This window comes from Toxotes jaculatrix, chromosome 12 (genome assembly GCF_017976425.1).
Source record: "Toxotes jaculatrix isolate fToxJac2 chromosome 12, fToxJac2.pri, whole genome shotgun sequence".
Classification (NCBI taxonomy): domain Eukaryota; kingdom Metazoa; phylum Chordata; class Actinopteri; family Toxotidae; genus Toxotes; species Toxotes jaculatrix.
Window position 1 is genome coordinate 2,404,302 of NC_054405.1, and position 23,825 is coordinate 2,428,126.

Here is a 23,825-nt window from a genome sequence, read left to right on the forward strand (position 1 = left end):
CCACTGTCTTTTTGTCACACAGTATCATAAGATGCAGAAAAGAAAAAGACAGGAGAAGAACCTTTTTCAGTTCTGTAGGTGGGCATTCATTGAGGGAGCTTCATTTTGAGCCTGTTCTTTACCACTGCACCCTGCTTGTATAGGATGGACAGCTGCTAGAGGCATTTTGAGTGAGGATGCTTTGAAAACAAAATGAATCCTTTAAATGTCTTAAAAAGTTTTTCTTCTTTCATTTCTTTTTCTGCTTTTATCCACAAACTAAGAGATCTGTATCATTTTGCACTAGATAAGTCACTCAACAGATAAAAGAGAGACAATATCGGTTTAGTAATTTTATTTTTGTTGTTCCTGGTAAATTACACATGTTGCTGATACTTTGGTACAAAGCTGACTAATGATTTGGTAATCTGGCATAACAAGGGATTTTAACCAATTTGCAGCATCTACTATATTGTTAATTGCTTACATCCTCCTTATAAAGTAGGATTATCATTATCATTGCACAAGAAAACTCTGTGTTGGATGTTTACAACTTTCTCTTTTTTTGGCACTAATTTTACTGTCGACCTTTGTTTTATCTGCCAAGTCAGTTTGACTAACTTTGAGGTTTGACCCAGACGTGCCTAATCATCTTAATGCTTGACACTGACAAAAATGACATGGCTCATCAGAAATAAACCACACGTCCACCATGAGTTCACAGTGAAACCATCATTTTCATCCAAAGCTTCTTTAATATGACAACATTTCTGATAGTCATGTTCCATGCGAGATGTGTTTTCCAAATGAAACCTTCTGATCCAGTTACAAGCTGATGATAAACACAAAGTTAGACAAGGTGTTTCCATGTTTGAAAATGTCGGACAGTACAAAATGAGTCATATACAATGTTTGGGTTGAATAATAATAATAATAATAATAATTAAAGCAAAAGCTGGACTGCATATATATATTCTATGTTTAAGTTGATCTTATACATGATGGACAACATGGGAGAGAAAACACTTACAGCTGTAAAGTCCTGTTGCATGTCAAACTATCGTGCAGGAGTGCAAAAAAAAAATGTATCAAAGAGAAATGACTGGCTGGAATCCAGTTATGCCCTGAGTTTCTGTCCTGGTCACCTCTCCTTTGTGATAATGACCGACGTGCCAATGTAATGTGGGATCTCTCTGTGGCTCTCTGGGGACGAACTGGAGCTGGGGCTTTGGCTGTTACAGCTGTAAGAGGCTGTGTCTTTATTGTGGGAAACAGGGCGGTCTCTTATATGGCTTAGTGTGGTAAAAGAGGGGGTTTTACTAGAACCATGTCTGCCCAAGATTTGATGAAAGTTCAAAGACATATATGGAGCTTGGGGAAGTCCCACCCCAACCCCCCTACCTATCAACATTCTCCTGTCGTCCTCAGCAGACCTGGGCTGTAGCTCTGCGGCAGCTTCACACTGCTGGTTACCATCAGCAAGTTGCGGATACCCTGCAGTTGTGTGGCTGTAGGGAGCCTCCATCACACACAGCCTCCTCCTCTGCTCCAGCACCATCTGCACAGGGAGAGACTGGCCCATTCCATGCAACGAGCCAACCTCCTCGCCTTTACCCAGTACCAGGCCACTGATCAAAGGGCCGGCCAGGGCCCGGTCACCTTGAAGTCCCTCAGCACCTCTTGTATTATGTAGGACGTCATGGCTTAAAGGTTTACTGTCTTTGGTGGCATGAGGACAGGGAACATCAGACACCTCGCCGTGGACAAGCATGTAATGGGTGCATGGTTCTTCCTTCAGCCTGCTGGTAGAATGTTTGTTTGTGCTGCTGGAACTATCATGGTAGATCTCATCAGGGTACCTACTGTCAGCTGCCAGCACGGAGCCTGGTGAGAAAAACAAAAGCTGAAATTAGAACAGAACTTCTGCTTCAAATAAAATGTCAGAATGTCAGGCAGTGTGTTCAGGAACCTGGTCGAAAGATATTTGTGGAGATACACTACTTACTTCTCAATAAACTGTCAATATTGTATCAGCTTGTGACTATTTGTTGGGGCCTTACATCCACACTGAGCCAGCGTTCCACCTCTGACAGCTAACGTTTTTGTAAACACTTTCCAAAGCAGACACATTGGAAAATCATGGTCATGCATGTTGTGTGGTATTAAGGCCCAAAGTGAACCAAGAAATCCCCCACACCACCACCACCACCAGTCTGGACTGTTGACACAAGGCAGGTTGGGTCCATGGATTCATGCTGTTGATGCCAAATTCTGGCCCTACCATCTGCAGCCTCAGCAGAAATCCATCAGACCAGGCTACTTTTTCCAGTCTTCATCTGTCCAGTTTTGTGAGCCCAGATCTCTGTTCTTGGCTGACAGGACTGGAATCTGATGTGGCCTCAGCTGTTGGAGTCCATTCTCCCCAAGGTTGGATATGTTGTATATTCTGAGATGTTTCTCTACTCAGCACAGTTGTACAGAGTGGCTGAATTAGCTGAGGTTCTGTAGCCTTTCTGTCAGCTCCAACCAGGCTGACCTCTGACCTCTCTCATCAACAAGGTGTTTCCATCCTCAGAGCTGCTGCTTCACTGGATGGTTTTCATTTCTGGCTCCATTCTGAGTTAAACTCTACAGACTGTTGTGTGTGAAAATATCAGGAGATCAGCAGTTTCACATTTTTTCATTCTGTTGTTTTTCATTAACTGAAGTCCTTGACCTGCAGCATTTTATACCTGGCTCTTCTGCCACAGGACTGGCTGATTGGAGAATTTCATGAATAAGCGGGTGTTCCTAACAAAGTGCTTGATGAGTCTAAATGGTGGGGCAAGACAAACCTTAGAACTTAGAACCTAGAACTCAACTAAGGATGTTAAATGAGTTAGAGAGCAAGGCATTGTAACTGCAAACACTGATAGACTGATGTCTTTGCTGATGGCACACATCGTCATTGATATGAGGACTTTAGAGAGACAAAACTTTTTAAATCGCAACTGCCACCACTTTTTATCATGGTAACTTAAACTTAGTTATACAAAGAGTGTACCTGTGCATTTGTTGGGTGCTGGGGGGCAGCTGATGTTCCATCCAACAGGCCCCCTGCTGTGCAGCGAGCCTATAATCTGCTGAGCCAGCTGAGAGGAGGGAACTAAGCTAGGTAGCTGGCTCTGAGTGTCCAGATGCCGGCGATTGTTGGCGTAGTGGAGGGTCAGATTGTAAGTGGGGCTGCAGGACACCTGGCTTACTTCTGGGTTCAAGCTGGAGCTCTTCTCCCTGTAAGGGGTCACTGCATATGGAGGTCTCTCCTTCCATAGTCCCCTCTGTGGGGAGCAGCTCAAGTGGTCTGGAATCTGGAAGATCTTAGCAGCCTGCTGCTATCCATAAAGACACAACAGCATAGATAATGTTATTGGCTATTTCAAAATCACACTATATCAGTGTACATACAGACATGCAAGTACTGATTTCAATTATACATGAAAGAAATCTCTCCTTTAATACCATCATATAATTACAACTACATCACCAAGACCTCCTTAACTGATGGAGAAACTTTCATACAGCATGAAGAATTACCTACTAATTCATAGGTAATTACAGACTGATTTTCACACTCTAATCACATTAAAAAAGTGTGTTTCCTGGTTAAAGGGAATATGATTGTTCCAGATCCTGCCACTTCCACATGCCCTGCAGTAACCCCAGCCCTTCCTGCTGTTTTCTTTCACCTGATTCCCCACATCTTCCGATTCACCCCTGTTGCCAATTCCCTCATTAGTTCCATCGTATTTATAGTAGTCCACTTCCATTAATTTCCATCCAGATTGTCTAAAATGTCTTACCAGCTTTTTTCTTCTGCCAGTTCCACCTTTGTGTAGCCCCTTGCCTTCTGTCCTTTGCTTGTCTGTGTAACCTCATCCTCAGGCCTATATGAAGTTCTACCTGAGTCATGCATTTTAGTCTTGAATTTGAGTCCTACCTTTTTCTACTGAGCTGTGACAGAGGTGCTATCATAAGCCAAGTCCTACCTCAGGATAGGGAGCTGCTCTAGGTTTGGTCTTCATCTTGACCACTTTGGTTCTCAGTTGTTTGCGGTGGTCCTCGGAGGAAGTAAGACTGAGACCAGGCTTCGTGGCTTGAGTCTGGTCTTGAGATAACTGCAGCTCATTGCACTCGATGTCACTGTATGCAAACAGACAGACATACACTGCATATCTTTTTACTTGTTTAACTGAAGGCTTTACATGGAGAATTACAAGGGGAGGCCGCAGACTCACGTGAGGACGTAGTTCACACTCACAATACAGTGAGGTCTGGAGGAGCGGCTGTTGTGGACAATAGTGGCGTAGCTCTGCACCCACACCCAGCCTCCATGCTTTGATAACATGCGGTAGTACTTTGTGGTCACCTGCCCCTTTACTAGTACTACAGGAAGGACAAGGACAATCAGGATCAAAGACAGAATGGTCAAACCCAGCATCAGTCTGTCAGAGTCACACAGGATGGGATTCTTCTTATAACCAGCAGAAAGAAGCAAAAACTTCTCAACTGACTGAAGTTACAGTCAGTTGAGAAACTTCAACATTCATTGTGTTTTAAGAATAAAACACAAGGACTTACATAGATGGTGAGCATAGCGTAGATGGAAAATATCACAGGCATGGACATGGTGGTAGAGAGTCTTCTCTATCAGGTCCTGAGGCTCATAGCCTGTCAGCTCTGCCACCCTGGTTCCAGCACACAGGAGAGAGGGCACAAGCCAGCAGTCAGGGGCTATTTGGATATAAATTGCTGAATTGCATCATAATGTTCAGTTAACAATCGAGCAGTCCACATATTTTAAAATAGAAAAGTATTTCATATTGTGTACATATTTTTATATTCACACATTCATGTAGCAAGATTCTATTTGTAATTACACATTATTTTTTTCTGTTGATAGTTTGTTGAAAGGTTTTTTTTTATGATTTTATTTTCCATACATTTATTCCATACTATTTATCTGCTAACTTTGTCAAGAGTCTCTCCTACCTTGTGTCCAAGAAGATGAGTTTAAAGTCTAGGCTGGCCCGAAACATGAACATGTTGCTGTGGAGTTTGATCTCAGTGATACCACTTGGGGGGAGGGAGTGACCGACTGCCACCAGCCCCACAGTCTGATAACAGGATTCATACAGTGCCATGTCCATCATGTACTGGCGTATTTTCAGGTAGCCGCTGCAATGAATCACCTGGGAAACAATAGCATGACACCAATGTCATTACACATTTACAGATTCAGTAATTGTGAGAGACAGAGAAAATTTGTACCAGCCTCACAGCCACGGGCAGGCTATATGGCACCAGGCCTGGGCAGTCAAAGAAAGATATTTTTTGGCTAGCTTTAGCTTTGGCTAGATTTGGCTAGCTTATGTATAATATATCAGTGTCACATGTCAGATTCTCTGTTTTCCAACCAAAACACAAAATCAGGTAATCCCACCATTTACTCCAACACAGATTTACTTGACAGCTGCGTCCAAGATATTTTCCCTGAGCATGAATTCATTGCTAAAGGTCATTAGCACTCGTCCAATGACATCTTGCAATATTCAGTGATTGTTTAACACTCGTCTGAACAAGATGACTCACTGTCACGAGAGCTGACAGATTCATTGGATTACAATGAAATTTCTGTATTCAACTCCAAGACACACCACCTACACCTTGTGATGTAAGCTGGCAACCCTGTTGGTTTTCCTTTGACTTTGCTGTTTAGGTCTTTTCAGGCCTGCCCAAATGATATTTTCTGCCTGTGCCACTGGTTTACACCCAACACAAAATCCCAGTATTTTCCAAACCAAGCAGCACTTTTCAACCTAAGTAACGCACACACCAAAACAGGAAACTGGGATTTGAACTGTGAAACTACTAAGAGTATGCAACTACTACCACATAATCATACAGTATATCCCTACATTTAGCAGCGTCTGCTACATTATCCAATGTTGATCCACAGTCTCATTTAACAAACTCTCTAATAGTTTACCAATTGTACACTGGTGTGCGTGTAGCATGTATTGTCCTGTCCCAGGTTGCAGAGCCACATATACAATATAGGCTACTATATTTTACATGCTACCTCTTGGACACATTATACGCCGCCATGGACTTCATTTTCACTGCTATGCTGATGACACACAACTTTACATCTCCACAAAATCCATCCCCCCAGTCATCCTCTCCACCATCACAAACCTCCAGTCCCTAAATAACCTCACCCCCCCCCCCCCCCCACCTTACTGATCTTCTCAATCACTATTCCCCCACCCACCATCTTCAATCATCGGGCTCCAACATCCAGACCCCAATCACCAGAACCAAGCAGCGAACCTTGAGGGACCGAGCCTTCACAGCTGCCACCCCGACCCTCTGGAACTCTCTCCCTCAGCAAATCAGAAACTCAGATTCAGTACAGACCTTCAAATCCCAGCTCAAAACCCACCTGTTTAAACAGGCATTCCCTTGAACCACTTCATTTCTCCACCACTTGTCATTGTTGTTACTCTAACTACTACTGTTGCCATTGTTATTTTTACCTGGACAAGCGCTACACAAATTTGATGTATTATTGTTATATATTAATATAAACAAAAGTATTTGGCCACACCTGTTAAGTATTGAATTCAACTGTTTCAGTCAGACCCATTGCCACAGGTGTATAAAATTAACCACCTAGCCAATCAGTCTCCATTTGCAAACATTTGTGGTACAAATTGGGTCTCTCTGAAGAGCTTAGTGACTTCAAGTGTGGTACTGTGATATGATGCTACCTTTGCAATAAGACGAAATTTCACCCCTGCTGGATACTCCATGGTAAACTGTAAGTGCTATTATTACAAAGTGGGAGCATTTAGAAACAACAGCAACTCAGCCACAAAATGGAAGACCACGTAAAATCACAACAGAGCCCATGACTGCTTAGGCGGATGGTACATAAAAAAGTTTTGGCTGCCTGCATCCAGGAAACTAGATTAAAAGGCCCCCGCTTGCAGAGTGGCTCTTTTTTTTTCTCCCCTTGCTGCCTGCCTGCCTGAGCAGAACACTTCAAGATAATGTTTGTTTAACAAGAGGTATGTGGAGGGAGGTTGAGAACCATAGGTAAGTTGGGGTACCCTATACACTATTTTACTCACGTAGTTTCTTTTGTTAGACACACCAGGTTAGCAGTTGGTGCCACCCCCTGTATATTTATTTTATTGGTTTCATTTATTTGGCACATTCTCACTGGCTCATCCTCCTCCACATTGTTGTGAACCCTCTGTGAATCGAGAGCAACAAAAAATAAATAATTTTGTATTGTCTTCTACTCTGACTCTCTCAGTTTTCCTTGTTGGTGTGTGGCTATCCTATTCCCCTAGGGGATGTAACAATGAATCACAGTCAAAAGGGGAGAGTCTGGGTTTGGTGGATGCTGGGAGAGCATTACCTGCCTCACTGCCTTGTGGCAACTGTGAAGTTTGGTGGAGGAGGGATAATGGTATGGGGCTGTTTTTCAGGGTTTAGGCTGGGCCCCTTATCTCCAGCGAAGGGCAATATTAATGCTTCAGCTTACCAAGGCATTTTGGACAATGCTGTGCTTCCAACTTTGTGGCAAAAGTTTGGGGAAGGTCATTTTCTATTCCAACATGCCTGCACCCCAGTGCACAAAGCAAGGACTATAAAGCCATGGTTTGATGAGTTCAGTATGAAAGAACTTGACTGGCCTGCACAGAGCCCTGACCTCAACCCCATCCAGCACCTTTGGGAGGAACAAGAACGGAGATTGCGAGCCAGGCCTTCTCGTCCAACATCAGAGCCTGACCCATTCTGAGATTAATCAAATTTGCCTTAATGTTTAAAACTGTTGTTAGCAATGACTTGTTTTTAAGTCATCACCTAACGAAGACCCTGAGACCCCTAAGACTTATATATTACCATAAAGTCATTGTATTTGTTGGAGTAAATAATGCACCTACCTTATATCCTCCACATGTCAATCCTGCATTTCGTTTAGCTAGAACACACTTCATCCTCAAGAAGAAGGAGCGTTCTATTTCATAATCTATGACACAAATACACATTACAGAAGTATTACTCACATTATATAATAGAATGTGTTTTTACAATACAAAATCCCAGTGTTGTCGTCACCAGTAATACTACTACTACGTTTGTCTAAAGCAAATGAAGAAATTAGGTAAAATCCAAGCTACAAGTACACATGTAGGGTTGTAAAAAAAAAAAAAACTTGTTCACTGTATAATGAAATGGGCGTATTCTATGTTGCGCTTCCTGAGGTTGGACAATCAGCCATAAACCCCTCTTCAGTGGGCCAAAAGCTGACCAGGATCATTTCAAGGTATGTGAATGACACACTGTAGTGTGCCTTTTCAAAATTAAGACCACCCACTCTGTCTAGTAATCTGAGAATAAAGTTCATACAAGGGACATCAGCAATTCTCAAGACTCACAGGACTGAACAAAGAGCAGTCAAAATCATAGCAGTTTTAATGCTGTTGAGATAAATAAAACCTGCAGCCACTATTTGAGAATTTACAGTATGGAGACTGAAACTACTCTTTAAGTACCTGAAGAGAAGTGATGGTGTGGGGGCTGGCGAACACCCAGCACTGCTGTCATCTCATCATGGTCTGATGGGTGGATGTACTCAAATATACTGTTTCCTGTTAGCTCCACCTGCAGCACATACATTTTTCAGTATGCACACATAAATGTGCTGAGATGTGTAATGATCAGCTACACCACAACCAATCAACCAAAATGTAAGACAAAACATAGAACCGTATTGAATCCATGCAGAAATGAAAGCCCACATCCCAAATGGGCTGAAATTTGGAATATGTTTGTATATTGTTATACTGTATATTATATGTTCTTATTATATGTTCTTTCTTATGGTATAACTGAGGTCTTCTGGATTCATCTGAAATGTGATAAACATAAACAGCAGTTGTTCACATAAAAATGTACTTGTGTTTTTGCCTCCAAATCGTTAGTTTCAATAGAATAAACTTACTCGTGCATGCACTGTATCATGCTTGTAGCTTGTTGAGATGATGGAGTGTCTTACCTGGGACAGGCCGAGGTGGACTGATGCTGTTTCTGAGATGTACATGATTTTGCCATCAGAGGCAACAACAAACACAAAGCCATCCAGAGTCTGAGTGAAGTAACACAGAAGTTACTGTGTAATACAAGTTAGTAATGTTAATGGTTTTCATTTTTACAATGTTATATGCCAGTACATTTGCTGTTTAGTATAAACATTTTTATTATTTAACCTTTACTACCTTTTAACAAGCCTTTTTATTTTTATTAAGAAAAGCATGTGATCAGTGTTTATTATTTGCATTTATTTTTAATTTTAAAAATGGGTGAACATTTTTAAAATCCACTGAAAACCATATCTTAACAATATAATTCCAAGTTCAAATACTTTAAAAAAAAAAAAAAAAAAAAAAAAAACTCAGCCCACTACCTGTCCATTTATTGTATGGGTATGCCTTTACCAAATAAAGACACCAAGGTATTATAGAACACAAGTGCACTGGGGATGACATGGCTCAGGAGGTAGAGCGGTCATTTAGTAATTGCAAGGTTTGATCCCTGGCTCCTCCATCGAGCATGTCAAAGTGTCCTTGAGCAAGACACTGAACTCCTCACTGTTCCACCATCAGTGTGTGAATGGGTGAATGAGGCATACATGGTTGACTGACTTGTTTACCATTCACTACTGAGCTGTTTTCTGTTGCAAGAAGCATTCATTCTTGGCACCAAGACTGCAGTGCACCACTGGCTTGGCATCGCAGTCAGTGAATGTCAGCCATGCACCATTACTATAATAAAGCTAGTTTGGGCCTACATTCTGATCTGTGCAGTTACCTGCACTTCTACTTTATAATATATTATTATACAGATATCTGAAAATGTCTTGTAAATGGAAAAGCAAGGAAGAAAACCTCCCAAGGTTCTTAAAATGTTAGGTTATAGAAAGCCCCATGCTGAGTTCCTGCAGCCCGTAGTGGTAAAGGTCTTCTGTAAAGCTAAAATTCATGCAGTGAAAAAACCTACTGAAATACAGCTGATTAAAATTAATAAATAAACTGAACAAACCTTGCCATCTACTTGCTGTCAGTACTACTTTACAGTATTTAATCATATCTATTAATGGTGGAATGACAAAGAGAACTGTTAATGTACAGTAATATGAACATTTACATTCAGTTAAATAGACTGATGAATAATTTAGGATAAGACCAGATTTAATCCATTGGCTATTTTTTGCAGTTTGCTAGGTTCACATCAGAACATAGTTATATCATAGAATAATGTAACTACTACAATACAGTATGGAAGAGCATACTTGTAAAAGGTGGGAACCCAGCTCTTTGGCCATGCTGTCCAGTGGACTGAACCTTGTTGACTGGCCCCATCCATCACCCAGACCTACAGAAAGAGACAAACACGGTAAGATAGTCAGGGAGACAAAGACTGAAACTCCATCTATCATGGAGGAGAAGAATACTCTGGGCTTTCACACCTAACACACATTGTGCAGATCAAGAGCTTCATTTCTGATGGAGAGAGCAGTTCTTGAACTTTGACGCCAAATATTTTGCGGCAGTGATGGCACCAGTCTCAGGTCCATTCTCAGTTATTATGGGATGCCCAGCCCCCCCAGAAGTGCCTCCAATCCAGTGCCTCAATTCATTTCACAACTTATCCATTCAATACAAACAAGAACAACAACCTGCATAGAAAATGTCCCAATAACTTCTGGCTTCAAACTACTCTTGATTGAGGAACTGATTTTGCAGGGACAAGCATATCCACAAGATGACACCACCCAGATGAGAGCATAAGGAAATACGGCGTAATCCATACCCAAATGCTCAACATTCCAAATGATTCCAGATGCAGATTGCCTGAAAAAAAAAAAAAAGCAAAACGCTGGGAGATGCACAAAGTGCAACATGTTCCTCTCTTCTAGAAATAGTAAGAATGCTTCTTGAAATACCATCTAGAGTGAAGAAATCTCTTTTTTACCACAACCAAATCTCAAAAGATGTTATTTAAAATTCAATATTACAGAAATTGTCATAAAATTCAAATGCACAGTTACAGTAACTGTAGTTATGAATAAAAGTAACATAAAAATTTCAGTTAGGAATAAAACTAATGTACATGAGCTGTGCTACACTGATATGTTGGGAATCTCCATCAAATATCCATTAATACACAGAGTTTGTGTGCCTAAAACATACTTCTAAAATGGTAACAGCAGTGCACCTAATACAAGAGTCACATTTGGCTCATGGGCGCACTTCTGGTTGGCCAGTTCCAGATGTTTTCTATTGAAGGCCCTTTGATGTCAAACTGGGAAAGCCTTTCACCTGCAAAACTCATGATGTGATGTGTGCTAGGAGCTGATCCATCACTTAATGCTAGTTTAATATTTTTAAAATCCTGTTTTTAAAAATCACCTATTCAGCAACAGCACAAATTAAGTACAAGGCAAGAAACTGAACCAGTGAATACTAAGGACAGAGAACACTAAACTTCGTTTGCCTGTCCTTTCATCAGAGGAAGCTGAACTGCATCTGGCTTTCTGGCATCATCATCACAGCCCATTTGAGAACTAAAGATGTTGTCCATGCAGTCTCTCTTCTCCACAGCCAGATGAATGGCATGAAATACATTGATCCATACTTGAGGATCAAGTATGGATACTTCCTTGTCTTGGCACAGGTTGTTCAGTTTTCAGTGTGGATGCCTTTCGAATTACAGTAAAACTCTTTAATTAAGACATGGTGGATCACAGTGATTCAAGTTTGTAGAACAGCTTGTTAGGACAGGAGTTTCTGCTTCAGCTGAAGACATGTCTGAACTTACACAGTATTAAATGAACAAACTCCTACATGACTATGCGTTGTGTATTGTACATAAGAACATGAGGATCTGCTTGCAAAATGTAGTAATGCTTATGGCTTCATGTTGTTCCTACTCATCCAGCATAATTCAATGTCTGCACTACCTAACTACACAAACAACTGGCTAGTACATGGCTGTACAACACCAAATTAACAATTTGAGTGTGCAAGATAGGCATACAACTTTTTTCACCAGTTAACCTTAAGAAGTATAGCAGTTACACATAACAAATGTTGTTACATGAATGGGTTAACAGTGGCTAACACAGGTTAACAGACCAGCAGGACCAGGTACCGTTAGCATCAAATGTTGAGGTGAAATTATCTACAAATTGCATATAAAGTACATTTAACGTATTGGGTAATGTATTGCATCATTTCCAGTTGCTAGCAAGTGATGGTGTGTTGTGTTGTTCTGTCTTCTCTGAGTTAATTTTCTGTCTGTCTTTCTGTCTTTCTCCTCAGTATTTAATTATCCACTGTCCATTAATTTCATTCACCAGTGGTGCTCAAGCACTTACAACTTCTTTATTTTTCTTAGTGAGTTTCTCACAAAAAACTACTGTATTCACGTTCTTCGCTTCCGCTTGTTACTTTAGCTTATCACGTTAGCTTATCAGCTAGCAATGGCTTTTCTCTCTCACTCTCCTGCTCTCTCCTGCTCAGTGTGCCTGATGTTCAGTTATTCCTCTGCCTCCTTCAGTGATAATGGTAAATGTAATAAGTGTAGTTTATTTGCAGCAATGGAGGCCAGGCTTAGTGACTTGGAAGCACAGCTCTGCACCATGGAAACTCAGTCATCTGCTATGGTAGTTAGCCAGGCCCCAGTATCTGGTGCGAGCCCTCCAAGCGTAGCCCCTATCCCCCCCCAGTAGCTCCCAAGCAGCTGGGGAGCCAGGGCTGCTGGGTGACTGTCCAAAATAGGAAACGTAGCCCTAAGCAGAAACCTATGGTTTAGCACCAACCTGTTCAAGTTCTCCCCACTCATCAATACACCTGCTGAGAATCCAACTCTGGTTATTGGCAGCTCTATTTTGAGCTAGTTATTAGTCGCATGTCATCATTCAATAGCTGGCTGTCGAAGTGGTGTCCAGCAAATGACGTGGGCTTTGTAGACAATTGGTGGACTTTCTGGGGAAGACCTAGTCCGATTAGGAGAGACGGCATCCATCCCAATTTGGACGGAGCAGCTCTCATAACTAAAAAAGTGATTCCATCAGGACTTAACTCAGTGTCATGCAACAATATAACAGAGGACTCCTGTGCTGACTTCAGTCCCTCTCAAACTGACCATCATGTCGACAAAGTTGCTGCGAATGACACTTGACTCTATCGCTCCTCTAAGAAAGACGACAGAGAAACAAAAGAGGTTTGCTCTGTGGTTTTGCTCTCAAGCTCACAAATTAACGCAAACAACATGAAAACTTGAAAGGATTTGGCGTTCCACCAAACTGGGAGAATCCTGCTTGGCCTGTCAAGATAGTTTTAAAGCACACAGGAAGTCCCTCTGTAATGCTACAGCAGCCTACTACTGTTCATTAATAGAAGACAACAAAAACAACCCCAGGTTTCTCTTCAGCTCTGTAGCCAGGCTGACAGAGAATCACAGCTCTATTGATCCATGTATTCCTATAGCTCTCAGCAGTAATGACTTCATGGGCTTCTTTAATAATAAAATTTTGACTATCAAAGACAAAATTGATCTCCTCCTGCCTTCAATTAGCACTGATTTTTCTTTAAGCACAGGAACCTCAGAAACATCCTGATATGTATTTAGAAAGTTTCTCCTCCATCAATCCTCCTTACTAACAGGTTATGTACCACAGTCTTGTAAAGCAGCTGTAATTAAACCGCTTCTTAAAAAGCCTACTCTCTCTCTCGTCTCTCTGTCTCTCTCAGCCCAACCGGTGGAGGCAGATGGCCGCACACCTTGGGCCAGGCTCTTTTCAAGGTTTCTACCTGTTAAAAGGGAGTTTTTCCTTGCCGCCGTTGCCAAGTGCTGGTCTTGGGAGAAATGCTGGGTCTCTGTATATAATTTTAGAAAGAGCATGATCTAGACCTGCTCTATATGGAAAGTGCCTTGAGATAACTTCTGTTATGATTTAGTGCTACATAAATAAAATCGAACTGAATTGGAAACCGAATAGAAAATAAAGACATCATACTTACCGAAAAAACAGAAACCAGAATGTTGGAAGGGTTTGGGTACAACTTACCAAAAAACATACAAACAATTAAAGAAAAATAAGAAAAATAACATAATACTTCATTAATTAGGCAATTATTTTCAGAAGGACTGCCAGAGCACAGATCAGAAGGAGTGAAGGAGAAGGACTGACATCCCATGCTGGACAGATTTTGATCCCATAATTCCCAGATTTACTTGGCATGTACTGTTTGAATGGCCAGCAACCTTTGAAAGGGACCACATGTTAAACCATTGTAACATCTGGACTGAGACTGTGATTGAATTATTAAAAAGAAAACATTATTTGTTGGCGATGAAATACAAATTCCAGTGTCTCCCATGAAAGTCAGAGGCACTCCATGCCCATCCACAACCCCTCCTACACACCCACACTTATTTTCCACTTCTCTACATATAGAGTACACTCACATTGCTGAATGTTGAAACTGGATGTAAACTTTGTCCTGCAATTCATGTGAATCATCCAATATATGTGTATTACCTTGGCATACTAGGCTGTGGCCCATTTCCATATTAACCGTCAGTCTCTGAGGTTAGGAAATCCCTCCTAATGGTATCACTACAAACGTTCCACAATTGTCACATTTCCCAAAAATCACCCTTGTATGAGGATAGACACACATCGCCCACAAAGTGGAGGACTGTCATTTATCCCTTACTCCCCTTATACAGTAGCTGCTGTAATATGTGGGATGATTCTCACTTTTTGAATTAGTGTTGTATTTTGTTATGTAAAATTATTCATTAAAGCACAGTATTGCATAATTTAATTGTTAAAGCTTCATTGATCTACTTTATACCCCCCCCCCCCCCCCCCCCCCCCCAACACACACACACACACTCACACTCACACACACACTCTTATCAAAACTAACACGGCATTAAATGACACACAAAAGCTTCAAATGCATAGAAATGACACACAAAATGTGGCAGAAAGCGATGTACTTTTTAAATGCAATTCCATGAGGTCATGGGGCCATGAGGTTAAACGTGCTGATACACTGAATGGCAACTTAATTTCTTGGGATACATTTCCATGTATGCTTTTTTCTAGAAATAAATATTTGTATGAAGATATGTGTGGGAACAGCTCTACTTGGAATTGTTCAATCAGGAAGGACAGGAGGAAATCTTAATGTTTGACAGTGTTAATCTAAAGTCTTTTTTATTTATCTACCATGCTGCTCCACTCAAATTCCCAACCTAGGAAAGTCAACAGTAAAAAAGTGATCTTTTTTTGGGGTGGAGAATTCATTACAAAACATTTTGTTTTCTGTAGTCATCATCAGTTGCTGCATGTGTGTGTCTCTCTCATGCACTGATTTGTCAAGAAACTTAAATACGGATAAAAAGATGAATAAAAGATAGATCTAAGATAAATGTATGGTTGAGTACATTGTGTAACTGATAACATATCACATAATGTAATATCAGATTATTCTAGACAGTGGATGATTTTTTTTTTTTTTGTTCTTCTGCTACACAACAATTCTGTTTTTCATATCAATTGTAATTTCATACCAAAGGTGTGTGGGATATACCAACTGAATCAAACAAAACAACCAAATGACCAAAAAAGTCTGAATTCTTAGAATTGCCAAGAAAGAGGACAAATGTCATGGGACATGAGACCAGAAAAGCTCAACCTGTGTCGGTTAGGTTTTATCTTTGGCTGGGACACTTTTTATTTTATGACTACTATGCTCACCTGTTCTGTTTGACTCTTGAATTGACTGTGTTTACCAATATAACTGTACATGTATCGTGTTTTTTTTCTGATACAAAAGTGGTATTTTACTTTTTTTTTTTTAATTAAGGGAAATATTGATGATGGAAATTGTGACAAGAACATAAATGTATAAAATTTCCTGGCAGAGTCACAGCGATGCTCAATCTCCTCTTTAAATTAAAACAAAATCGTTCAGCTCCTGAACTTATGGCGAGATGTTTCCCTGCGACATCACAGCTCACCTGAACGCCTGCAGCTCACTTGTCTGTCCGTGTTGCTCAGGCTACTACTAACAGGACATTCACAATAAAATAAAGCCTGACATTATTAAACAGATTAGCTGGATAAGCTGCGGCTGATTTACTTTATGAATCATGTTCATGTCTTAATGACCCACATGCAATAAGAACTCTGCTCCTGATGGAAAGAGGGAGGGAGGCTTTAAATGGGAAATACTTCTCAAGCTTATTTCAAAGAAGACATTGATTACATAATATTCTTATTAGCTAAGCTCAGCCGTTACTTGAACTTCAGTTTTTCTTCAAAAAGGAGGCATTTTCACTTCACAAATTATCTAAGTTTAGCTTAAATATAATCTTAGAATGCTGACTATGTCCAGTGAAGATGCATTTAATTCTGTGATATTTGAAACCTTTAAACTGTAAGTACTTGTTTCACATTCACCATAAATTAAACATTTACAGCAGTATGGAAGTATCAGCTGTGAAATGCACAAAGTTGTGTGATTTGGTAGCTTCAGACCTGACTAATAAATAAAAGCATCAGTGTCTCCAAACTGCACGAACAGTGTCTGGTAAACATTTTACTTTCCATCTTTGTGATTACATTTTTAACACACTTTAATAGCTATCACGAATCTGTAAAATTACAACACATATTTCAGTATGTTCACATGTTTTCATTATGGGAATGTGCTTGTTGGAAGACTCGATCGTGGCCCCCCCACACTTCAGATGGAGCACTGTGGGGCCAGAACAGGTCAAAGTCCTGCAGACTGTCCTCAGGTTGACACTGACTCTTTTGAAAAAAAAAAAAAAACCTTAGTGGAAAAGAAATGCTCTTTACCAGTGCTGAGCGGCTATGGGGTAAAAAAGTTATTGAACACAAGTTGACAGTTTTAGTGGATTTTTCTATCAGCTTCATGCAGTTTAAACACCAGCTTCCTGTCAGCTTCCTGGATTCTTGATGCTCTTTCCCTTTAAAAGTCACCACTAACCACCGAGCAACTCTACCAAAATAACAAAGGGCTAAATGGAATTGATATGAAAGAAATGTTTGTGTGTGTGTGTGTGTGCCGTTTTTACACATGAAGTGGCTGCAATGAATAACCTGTCAGTTACAGATTACAAGTGTGTGTCCCATGGTTCCGCCTGTCGCTGGGATCTGGTTCAGAAGAATCCAGAATTAAAAAAAATTAAAAAAACAAAAAACAAAAAAAAAAACCTTCACATTTTACTTTTCATTCTAAATATCTGCAGATTCATATTCATATCTGCGGTCTGACTGACCCGATCTAATAACAAGGTAACGAAACGCCTTCAGCGGGGAAAAGCATCCCGCTGTTCCCCGGACATCGCTACTACTTCACCGGCCAGGGAGAGAAATATACGTCCCGGGGTAAAGAGTCAGTTCAGGTCGTTCTGACGGGTTTGTTCACTTCACGTGTTCAGACACGTTTATTTAAATGTAGAAATATATTTGTATCCGTCAGCGAGTGTTAGGAGATGAACGCAAACAGGAGCTGTGGCTGATTTTCATGCTTTATGTTTGTAGTTATACAATAACATGTTGTTTTCTCCCTCTCTGCATCATAAAAGCATCAAGCTGGGTGATAACTTATTAAAATAAAGATTAAAACATAATTATTCTACATTTATTTAAGATGTTAAATGAAGAACAGGGTGAGATCATATTGTCCTACTGTCTGTTGACTTTCCCGGGAGATCGGAGCTTCACCGCGGCTACAGGACTTACAAAATAATTCAGCACTAAATAGACCCGGGACACCGTGGATTCCGAAAAACACCCCCGTGGATCAGACGCTTCCCTAGAAGCGATTAGAGTTTCACGGGATAATGGAGTTAATCAGTGCGCCGTGGTGTCGCTGAGGCTTGACGGGGACTCTAACGGGTGGGCCCGTCCATGAAAGGCCGAGTGTTAAGTCTGACTATATGAGTGATGACAGGGGAGGAAAGCCTCTGTTTTCCTGCCCTCTAACCTGCCCCAGTGTAGCTGTGTGCAGCCTAATGAAATAATTCACCTTGATGAATGAGTGAGGCACTTGAAGCAGACATCACACTTTAATCAGACTGAAAAAAAAACCAAGTCCAAACTTAACGAAGTGAGTTTAACAGCTGGGAAGGAGCAGATTGCCGGGCCTTTCACTTTTACTGCTCAGAGAGGTGGTAATAAATGAATACCTCATAAGTGATGATGAATGATAATAAACTGATATTATTATTATTATTATTATTACATTTTACAGCTAAATTTTGCCATTAAGGTTTTATGGGGAAAGACTCCAGTGATTATTTTTAAACTGAAGTTTTAAATAATATTTTTTTTGAAGTTATTTAAGTTTACTTTGAAGCTGTAAACATTAAATTAATTTAATTTAATTTAATAAATCAATTTACCTCAATAAGAAATTTACCACAAATTTTGTGTGATGAAAAAATCCCTTAGTTTATGCTCTTGTAGCAAATTATTTCTTTTGGTCATTAATATATACATCTCACGTTTAAACAACCAAATCATTGGAAAGTTATTTATTAAGCATTAATAAAGCCATGAGTTAGAACTTTTAAACCTTTACAAAGACTTTCTGAGAGATAGTAAAAGCTCCTCTATGTGCATTAGTTGGATGTTTACGCCTCTGATCCGTAATCATCCTTCTAAACGGGCAAATTTTCGAAAGGAAAGAAAATGTCATTTATGTCAAAAATAAAATACAACTGAAAAAAAACACATTTAGCAACTTTTCACATTTCAGTTTTAAGAGTTGCCTGATTAACAGAACTTGGAGATGGTCCTTTCTTAAAGAAAATGGCTGTGACTATGACCATGTTGTGTATTCTAAAACTACGTTGGTTGATGAAATGTGATGGCCTCGGTTCCAAAATCTGGAATTATATTTTATAATATTCATAGTTCCCTCTGCGTGCAGCCCGAGGTTGTGTCCCTACCGTGGGGGAAGACTGCCCTCATCTTGAGGTAGCTGCTGGTCAGCCGGATGATGGAGGCCTTGTCCAGCTGGGAGGTGATGGCCGCCGGCAGCGGCAGCAGCTTGGCCAGCTCGTAAAACTCTCCGTTCTCTTTCTCTCTCCGTGTCTTCGCCGCGTTCTTGCATTTTTCCTTCATCTTCGGAAGATTCAGCTAAATGATTATTGCATAAAGGTAAGTCTCCACTGGGCTTTTTCCCGTAGACACATATAACAAATACATTTATGTTACTGGGAACTTAAAAATTAAAAAAACAAAAACAAAAAACAAATCGCACCCTGAGCAACCCTTATGTCCACATTCCTTTAAAAAAAAAAATCCAGAATCTGAATCCAAAGAGCAGAGCAGACTGCTTGAGTTTCCTTTATCTCATCAGCTCAGCGCATTCCCGAAAACCCAGAGAATGACTGAATATGTCCGAACTATCCTTGTTAAAGCTTCGTCCAACTCTTCAGCTTCACCTGTTCAACAGTTAACAGGCGTTAAAGTTAGAGAAACTCCGGAGCTGAGCTCCACGGCCAGCGAACGGTGTTTTCACGGTCCTGTCAGTCTCCCATCTATCTGTCCATTCATCCAGACTGCCAACTGAACTGGTCTGAAAAAAAAAAAAAAACTCCTCAGACCAGATCTGCACTCTCTGCTGCCTGGCTGTCTCTCTCTCTCTTACTTTGTGTGTGTGTGTGTGTGTGTGTGTGTGTGTGTGTGTGTGTGTGTGTCTGTGTGTGTGTAAGCGTGAGTGTGAATGAGTGAAGAAGAACTAATTTCAGGCTGTAGCTATACTCTGTACAATATTTACAGTTATGTTTCAGCAAATAGAAATCTTCCATTTAAAAAAAAAAATATTTTAAATGATATTATTTATTAAAATAAATTTTTACCTTATTGTTTCTTTATTAAATTCAGAAAGCCATGATTTGGAGGCATGTGTTTATTCTGAAGTGGTTTAAAGTTTACGTCCAGCTTAAAAACTCAAAGCTTAAAAAAAAACAAAAATGCAGCTCAAGAAATAAAAGAAACATCTGCCATATCCTTTTATAAAATTCCTTTTATTTCTGTATGTCTTTACCAAGCTTTTTTTTCCCTCTCTACTGTATAATGACAGCAGAGAGCTGATAGGAAAAGAGTCTTCAGCTGGAATCTTAGTAGGAGTGATTACATAGTCCTGTCCAGGGCCCACCACTCACGTGGACTGGTTTTGAGTGCCTCGTCAGCCGGGCAGCAGGCAGGAGCAGGGGGGGACTATGCTGACTCCTGGCAGCTCTTATTTAAATTGACATAATTCGGTGTCTCAGTGTTTCTGAAATTAAAGCACAGAATAAAATAAATGACTGGAAATGTTGAAAACAAGGAATCAGTGAATCTTCTTGTTGATCTAAATTGAATCTACAACTGTTTGACTCACCCAGCAGCTAAACACACTCCTCATGTTCTTTCCTCAGTGGAAATCAAACATCGTGATGTGATGTTTCTTCTAATGGAACTGCAGCATTTGCCTGTTTTGAGCCTATGTGAAGTTTTGCCCCATGTAATAGTTCTTGTCAAAATAATAGAAACACCTGAGGAGGAGGTGCTGATTCAACTGTATGATCATTATATGGGATGTATGTATGGTTTAGTGCCTTCTTTGCATAATGCGACACCGCCTGAGTTGAATGTTCAGGCCGTATGTCTTTCCAAACTTTAGGATTTCCAGCAGAGTTGAATCAGCTGGTCCTCACCACATCAGCTGGTAAAGAAGGTCCCACCAGATGGTCAGTGGGGTCAGTCACTTGATCCTTTTATCTAATTCTGTGTGCATTTTATGCAAAACACTCATCATGTTGCTAAATGGACTGATAGGGAAATACAAGATGTGTCTGACCTGAAGGGATTTAAATCACATTGTGACAGAAGCCTGGCTATTTTGACCTACAGCGCTGTAATACTGATAAATCTATTCCAACTGTTCTCCAGATAGAATTTCTCTATTATCATATTTTTTAAAAAAACTGAAGGATATGCTTTCTCATTTTATGGACAAGCAACACTCAAAACAAAAAATATCCATAATTGCTTGTGTGATCATATTTGGCTTTCCTGAATCATTACCAATATTATTAGTATCACTCCATATTAACCCGATTAGTGTAAAAAAAAATCCTCGTATAGTGTTTTTACTACTTTATAAGTAGGATCACTTAGGTAAAGAATCTGATTTCTTCCACTGACTGCTGTACATTGTTAGGAAGAGACTGTCTTGTGTCAGAAAGTTGCTTGTATTAGCATGTTTTCAGCTGTTAATAGATAATATATATAATAGATATTACAAAAATAGACAATTATTAGGTGTAAGTACAGTCACTGATTCATTGGTGAAAAGATGCAGCTATTAACATTTCACATTATATTTATTTTAAGAGACTAACAGGGACATAGACAGAGAACAGAGGGAGACATGGTTTCAAATCAAGGTTTTACATTTAATTCTTTGAGTCTATGATTTCATTCTCATTAGACTTTATTTGGAGACATTAACAAAATACAAATTCATTTGGACTCACCTCAAACTCATGTGAATTAATGTTCAATGTAATCATATTATCACCTAATAATCTAATGTAAAGTGTGTTCACTTTGTTGTGGGTTATTGAGTGCTGGGCAACAATGGCGGTTTTATCTATTTAAATGAAATATACAACACAATAAAGTGCAAAAAGTGAAGGGGTTAGTGAAAGTAAAACACTTTATCACAGCATTCTGAAATCTATCAATTTCCATCTCAACATAACATTTAACTGACAAACCTGAAGAGGTTTGTGAATCACGCCTATATGGTTCAGAGTTTACGAGCTGGACAGTAACTGGAGGAAAAATGTTCGTCACCCCCCTAATGGCAGCTTTCATAAGGGTGTAATCAGTCCATTTATTTGCATTGGCTGTTACAGTCTGCTATCACTTTCTGCACGGCTGTCGGTGTTGATGGATGAATATTGCTCTGAGAAAAAAAAAAAAAAAAAACACTGACCACAAGACTCACTGGGGGACTTTTCAATCTGAACATGTAGAGTCCTTTCAACTCGCGGAAACAGGATCGCAATCTAAACAATAAATAAATGTTACATAGGTTTTATTATTAACACAGATAGCACGGGTATATGATGGATGACATGTTTGAGGTGGACGGTCATTTGCTACCTGTGCTACTAGTCAGTTCAATCATGTACAAGGCAGTGCTTTCTTTCAGTGCGTTAGTTTTCATCATAGTGCTTTTTTTTTTTTAACTTGTTTTAAGAACAGCTGCTGATGAAACAAACATAAGAACAATAAATTCAGGACATTGGTGGAGCCTGAAGATGAGAAGCATGCGAAACATACAGTGTGCTGATGTTGTTGGTTTAGTTATTGTTCATGTTCAGACCAGTGCCTAGTTTACTTTTCTGTAGAATGTACATGTTTGGTTTTCTGAGCTCATGAGAGACAAGTGTGAAATCCATCCAGGTCTGTAGAACATGGATCAGTGTTTGAAACAACAGTCAGAGTGTGTGGTAAAACTGGGCGATATGGCTAAAAACTAAAATATCAGTACTTATGTAACACTTATATAATACTTGTATTATGTGTCTTAATAAGGTGTTGGCCACCACATGTCTCAAGAACAGCTTGTGCACTCCTTGGCATTGATTCTCCAAGCCTCTGGAATCCTACTGGTCCCCTTCATTTGGTGGTTTGATGATGGTGGTGGAGTGCGCTGTGTAACGCACTGATCCAAAATCTCTCACAGGTGTTCTACTGAGTTGAGAGCTGGTGACTGAAAATGATACGCCATACCATTCACATCATTTTCATACTCATCAAACCATTCAGTAACCCTTCGTGTCCTATGAATGAGGCTATTGTTATCTCAGAAGAGACCACTGTCATCAGGATAAAACAACTATGTATAGATAGATAGATAAATAGATAGATAGCTTTGGGCGAATCCCCTGCAGAGGATTATTTCAGGTCGCTCAACAGAAAAACTGGCCATCAATTTGATATCTTACTGATGCCACTAACATGTTGTCAACGTGTTTCCTGAGGTTTAAAACAGAAATCCTCTGTGACAAAGGAACCAGTTTCACAACAGGAGGAGTAAATCACAGGTGGAGCAACTGAGGAGAGGACTGGTCCAACAACAAATAAAAATTTCAGGTCAGTATTGACTGACTAGTTTTGGACCAGCTTCATACAGCATTAGTGACCAACTTTACAAGAGTTGGAGACAGTGGAGAAATTAAACTGAGGACTTAAAGGCGGACAGGTGGTATTAATAGTCGATCCTCAGCTATTAAGGGCACTGACCACAACAGATGGATAAGGATAGCTTTTTTTTTTTTTACCCCAGGAGGATAAAAGGTCAGACATTCAACCTGTGGCTTGTTTTGGTGCCACTTCCACAACTGTCTGATGAAGAAGTCAGCAGATGCCTGTAGGATCATCTGGGGGGAAGCTTTATGTTGCCCCCTGCTGGTCACACAGCACATCACACATAGCCAGGGATATGAGTTCTTGCTGCATTTATTGACCTCCCTGACTCCGATCAGTTTTTGGCAATGTCTTTTTAGCTGAGGGGTTCAGGTACTTTTTCCAACCTACATTGTGTATGTTTGAGATTACGTATCCAACATGGACAAGAGCAATACAACGTTTGCGTCTTATTAGTTAATTAAAATAG

The 23,825-nt window shown here is 40.1% G+C and overlaps 1 protein-coding gene across 1 annotated transcript; it reads right to left on the reverse strand.

Moving 5' to 3' along the window:
• Positions 1 to 1,120: 1,120 nt before the first annotated feature.
• sim2 (SIM bHLH transcription factor 2) lies at positions 1,121 to 19,270 on the reverse strand. The gene is made up of 11 exons (XM_041051936.1): positions 19,096 to 19,270; positions 10,382 to 10,464; positions 9,089 to 9,178; positions 8,586 to 8,694; positions 7,974 to 8,059; positions 5,008 to 5,207; positions 4,597 to 4,703; positions 4,254 to 4,401; positions 4,005 to 4,158; positions 3,023 to 3,347; positions 1,121 to 1,863 (listed from the first exon to the last, which is right to left on the reverse strand). The coding sequence occupies exons 1-11, from the start codon at positions 19,268 to 19,270 to the stop codon at positions 1,121 to 1,123; spliced, it is 2,220 nt and encodes a 739-aa protein (XP_040907870.1).
• Between the last annotated feature and the right edge of the window lie 4,555 nt (positions 19,271 to 23,825).

Bases quoted from the DNA above. Each gene is read 5' to 3' on its own strand.
- sim2 (XM_041051936.1), bottom strand. From the start codon at position 19,270: ATGAAGGAAAAATGCAAGAACGCGGCGAAGACACGGAGAGAGAAAGAG. The intron at 10,465-19,095 runs GTAGGGACACAA...CTCTTTCTGTAG, and splicing joins GAGGGCAGTCTTCCCCCACG to GTCTGGGTGATGGATGGGGC. The intron at 8,060-8,585 runs GTACTTAAAGAG...TTTGTGTCATAG, and splicing joins ACACCATCACTTCTCTTCAG to ATTATGAAATAGAACGCTCC.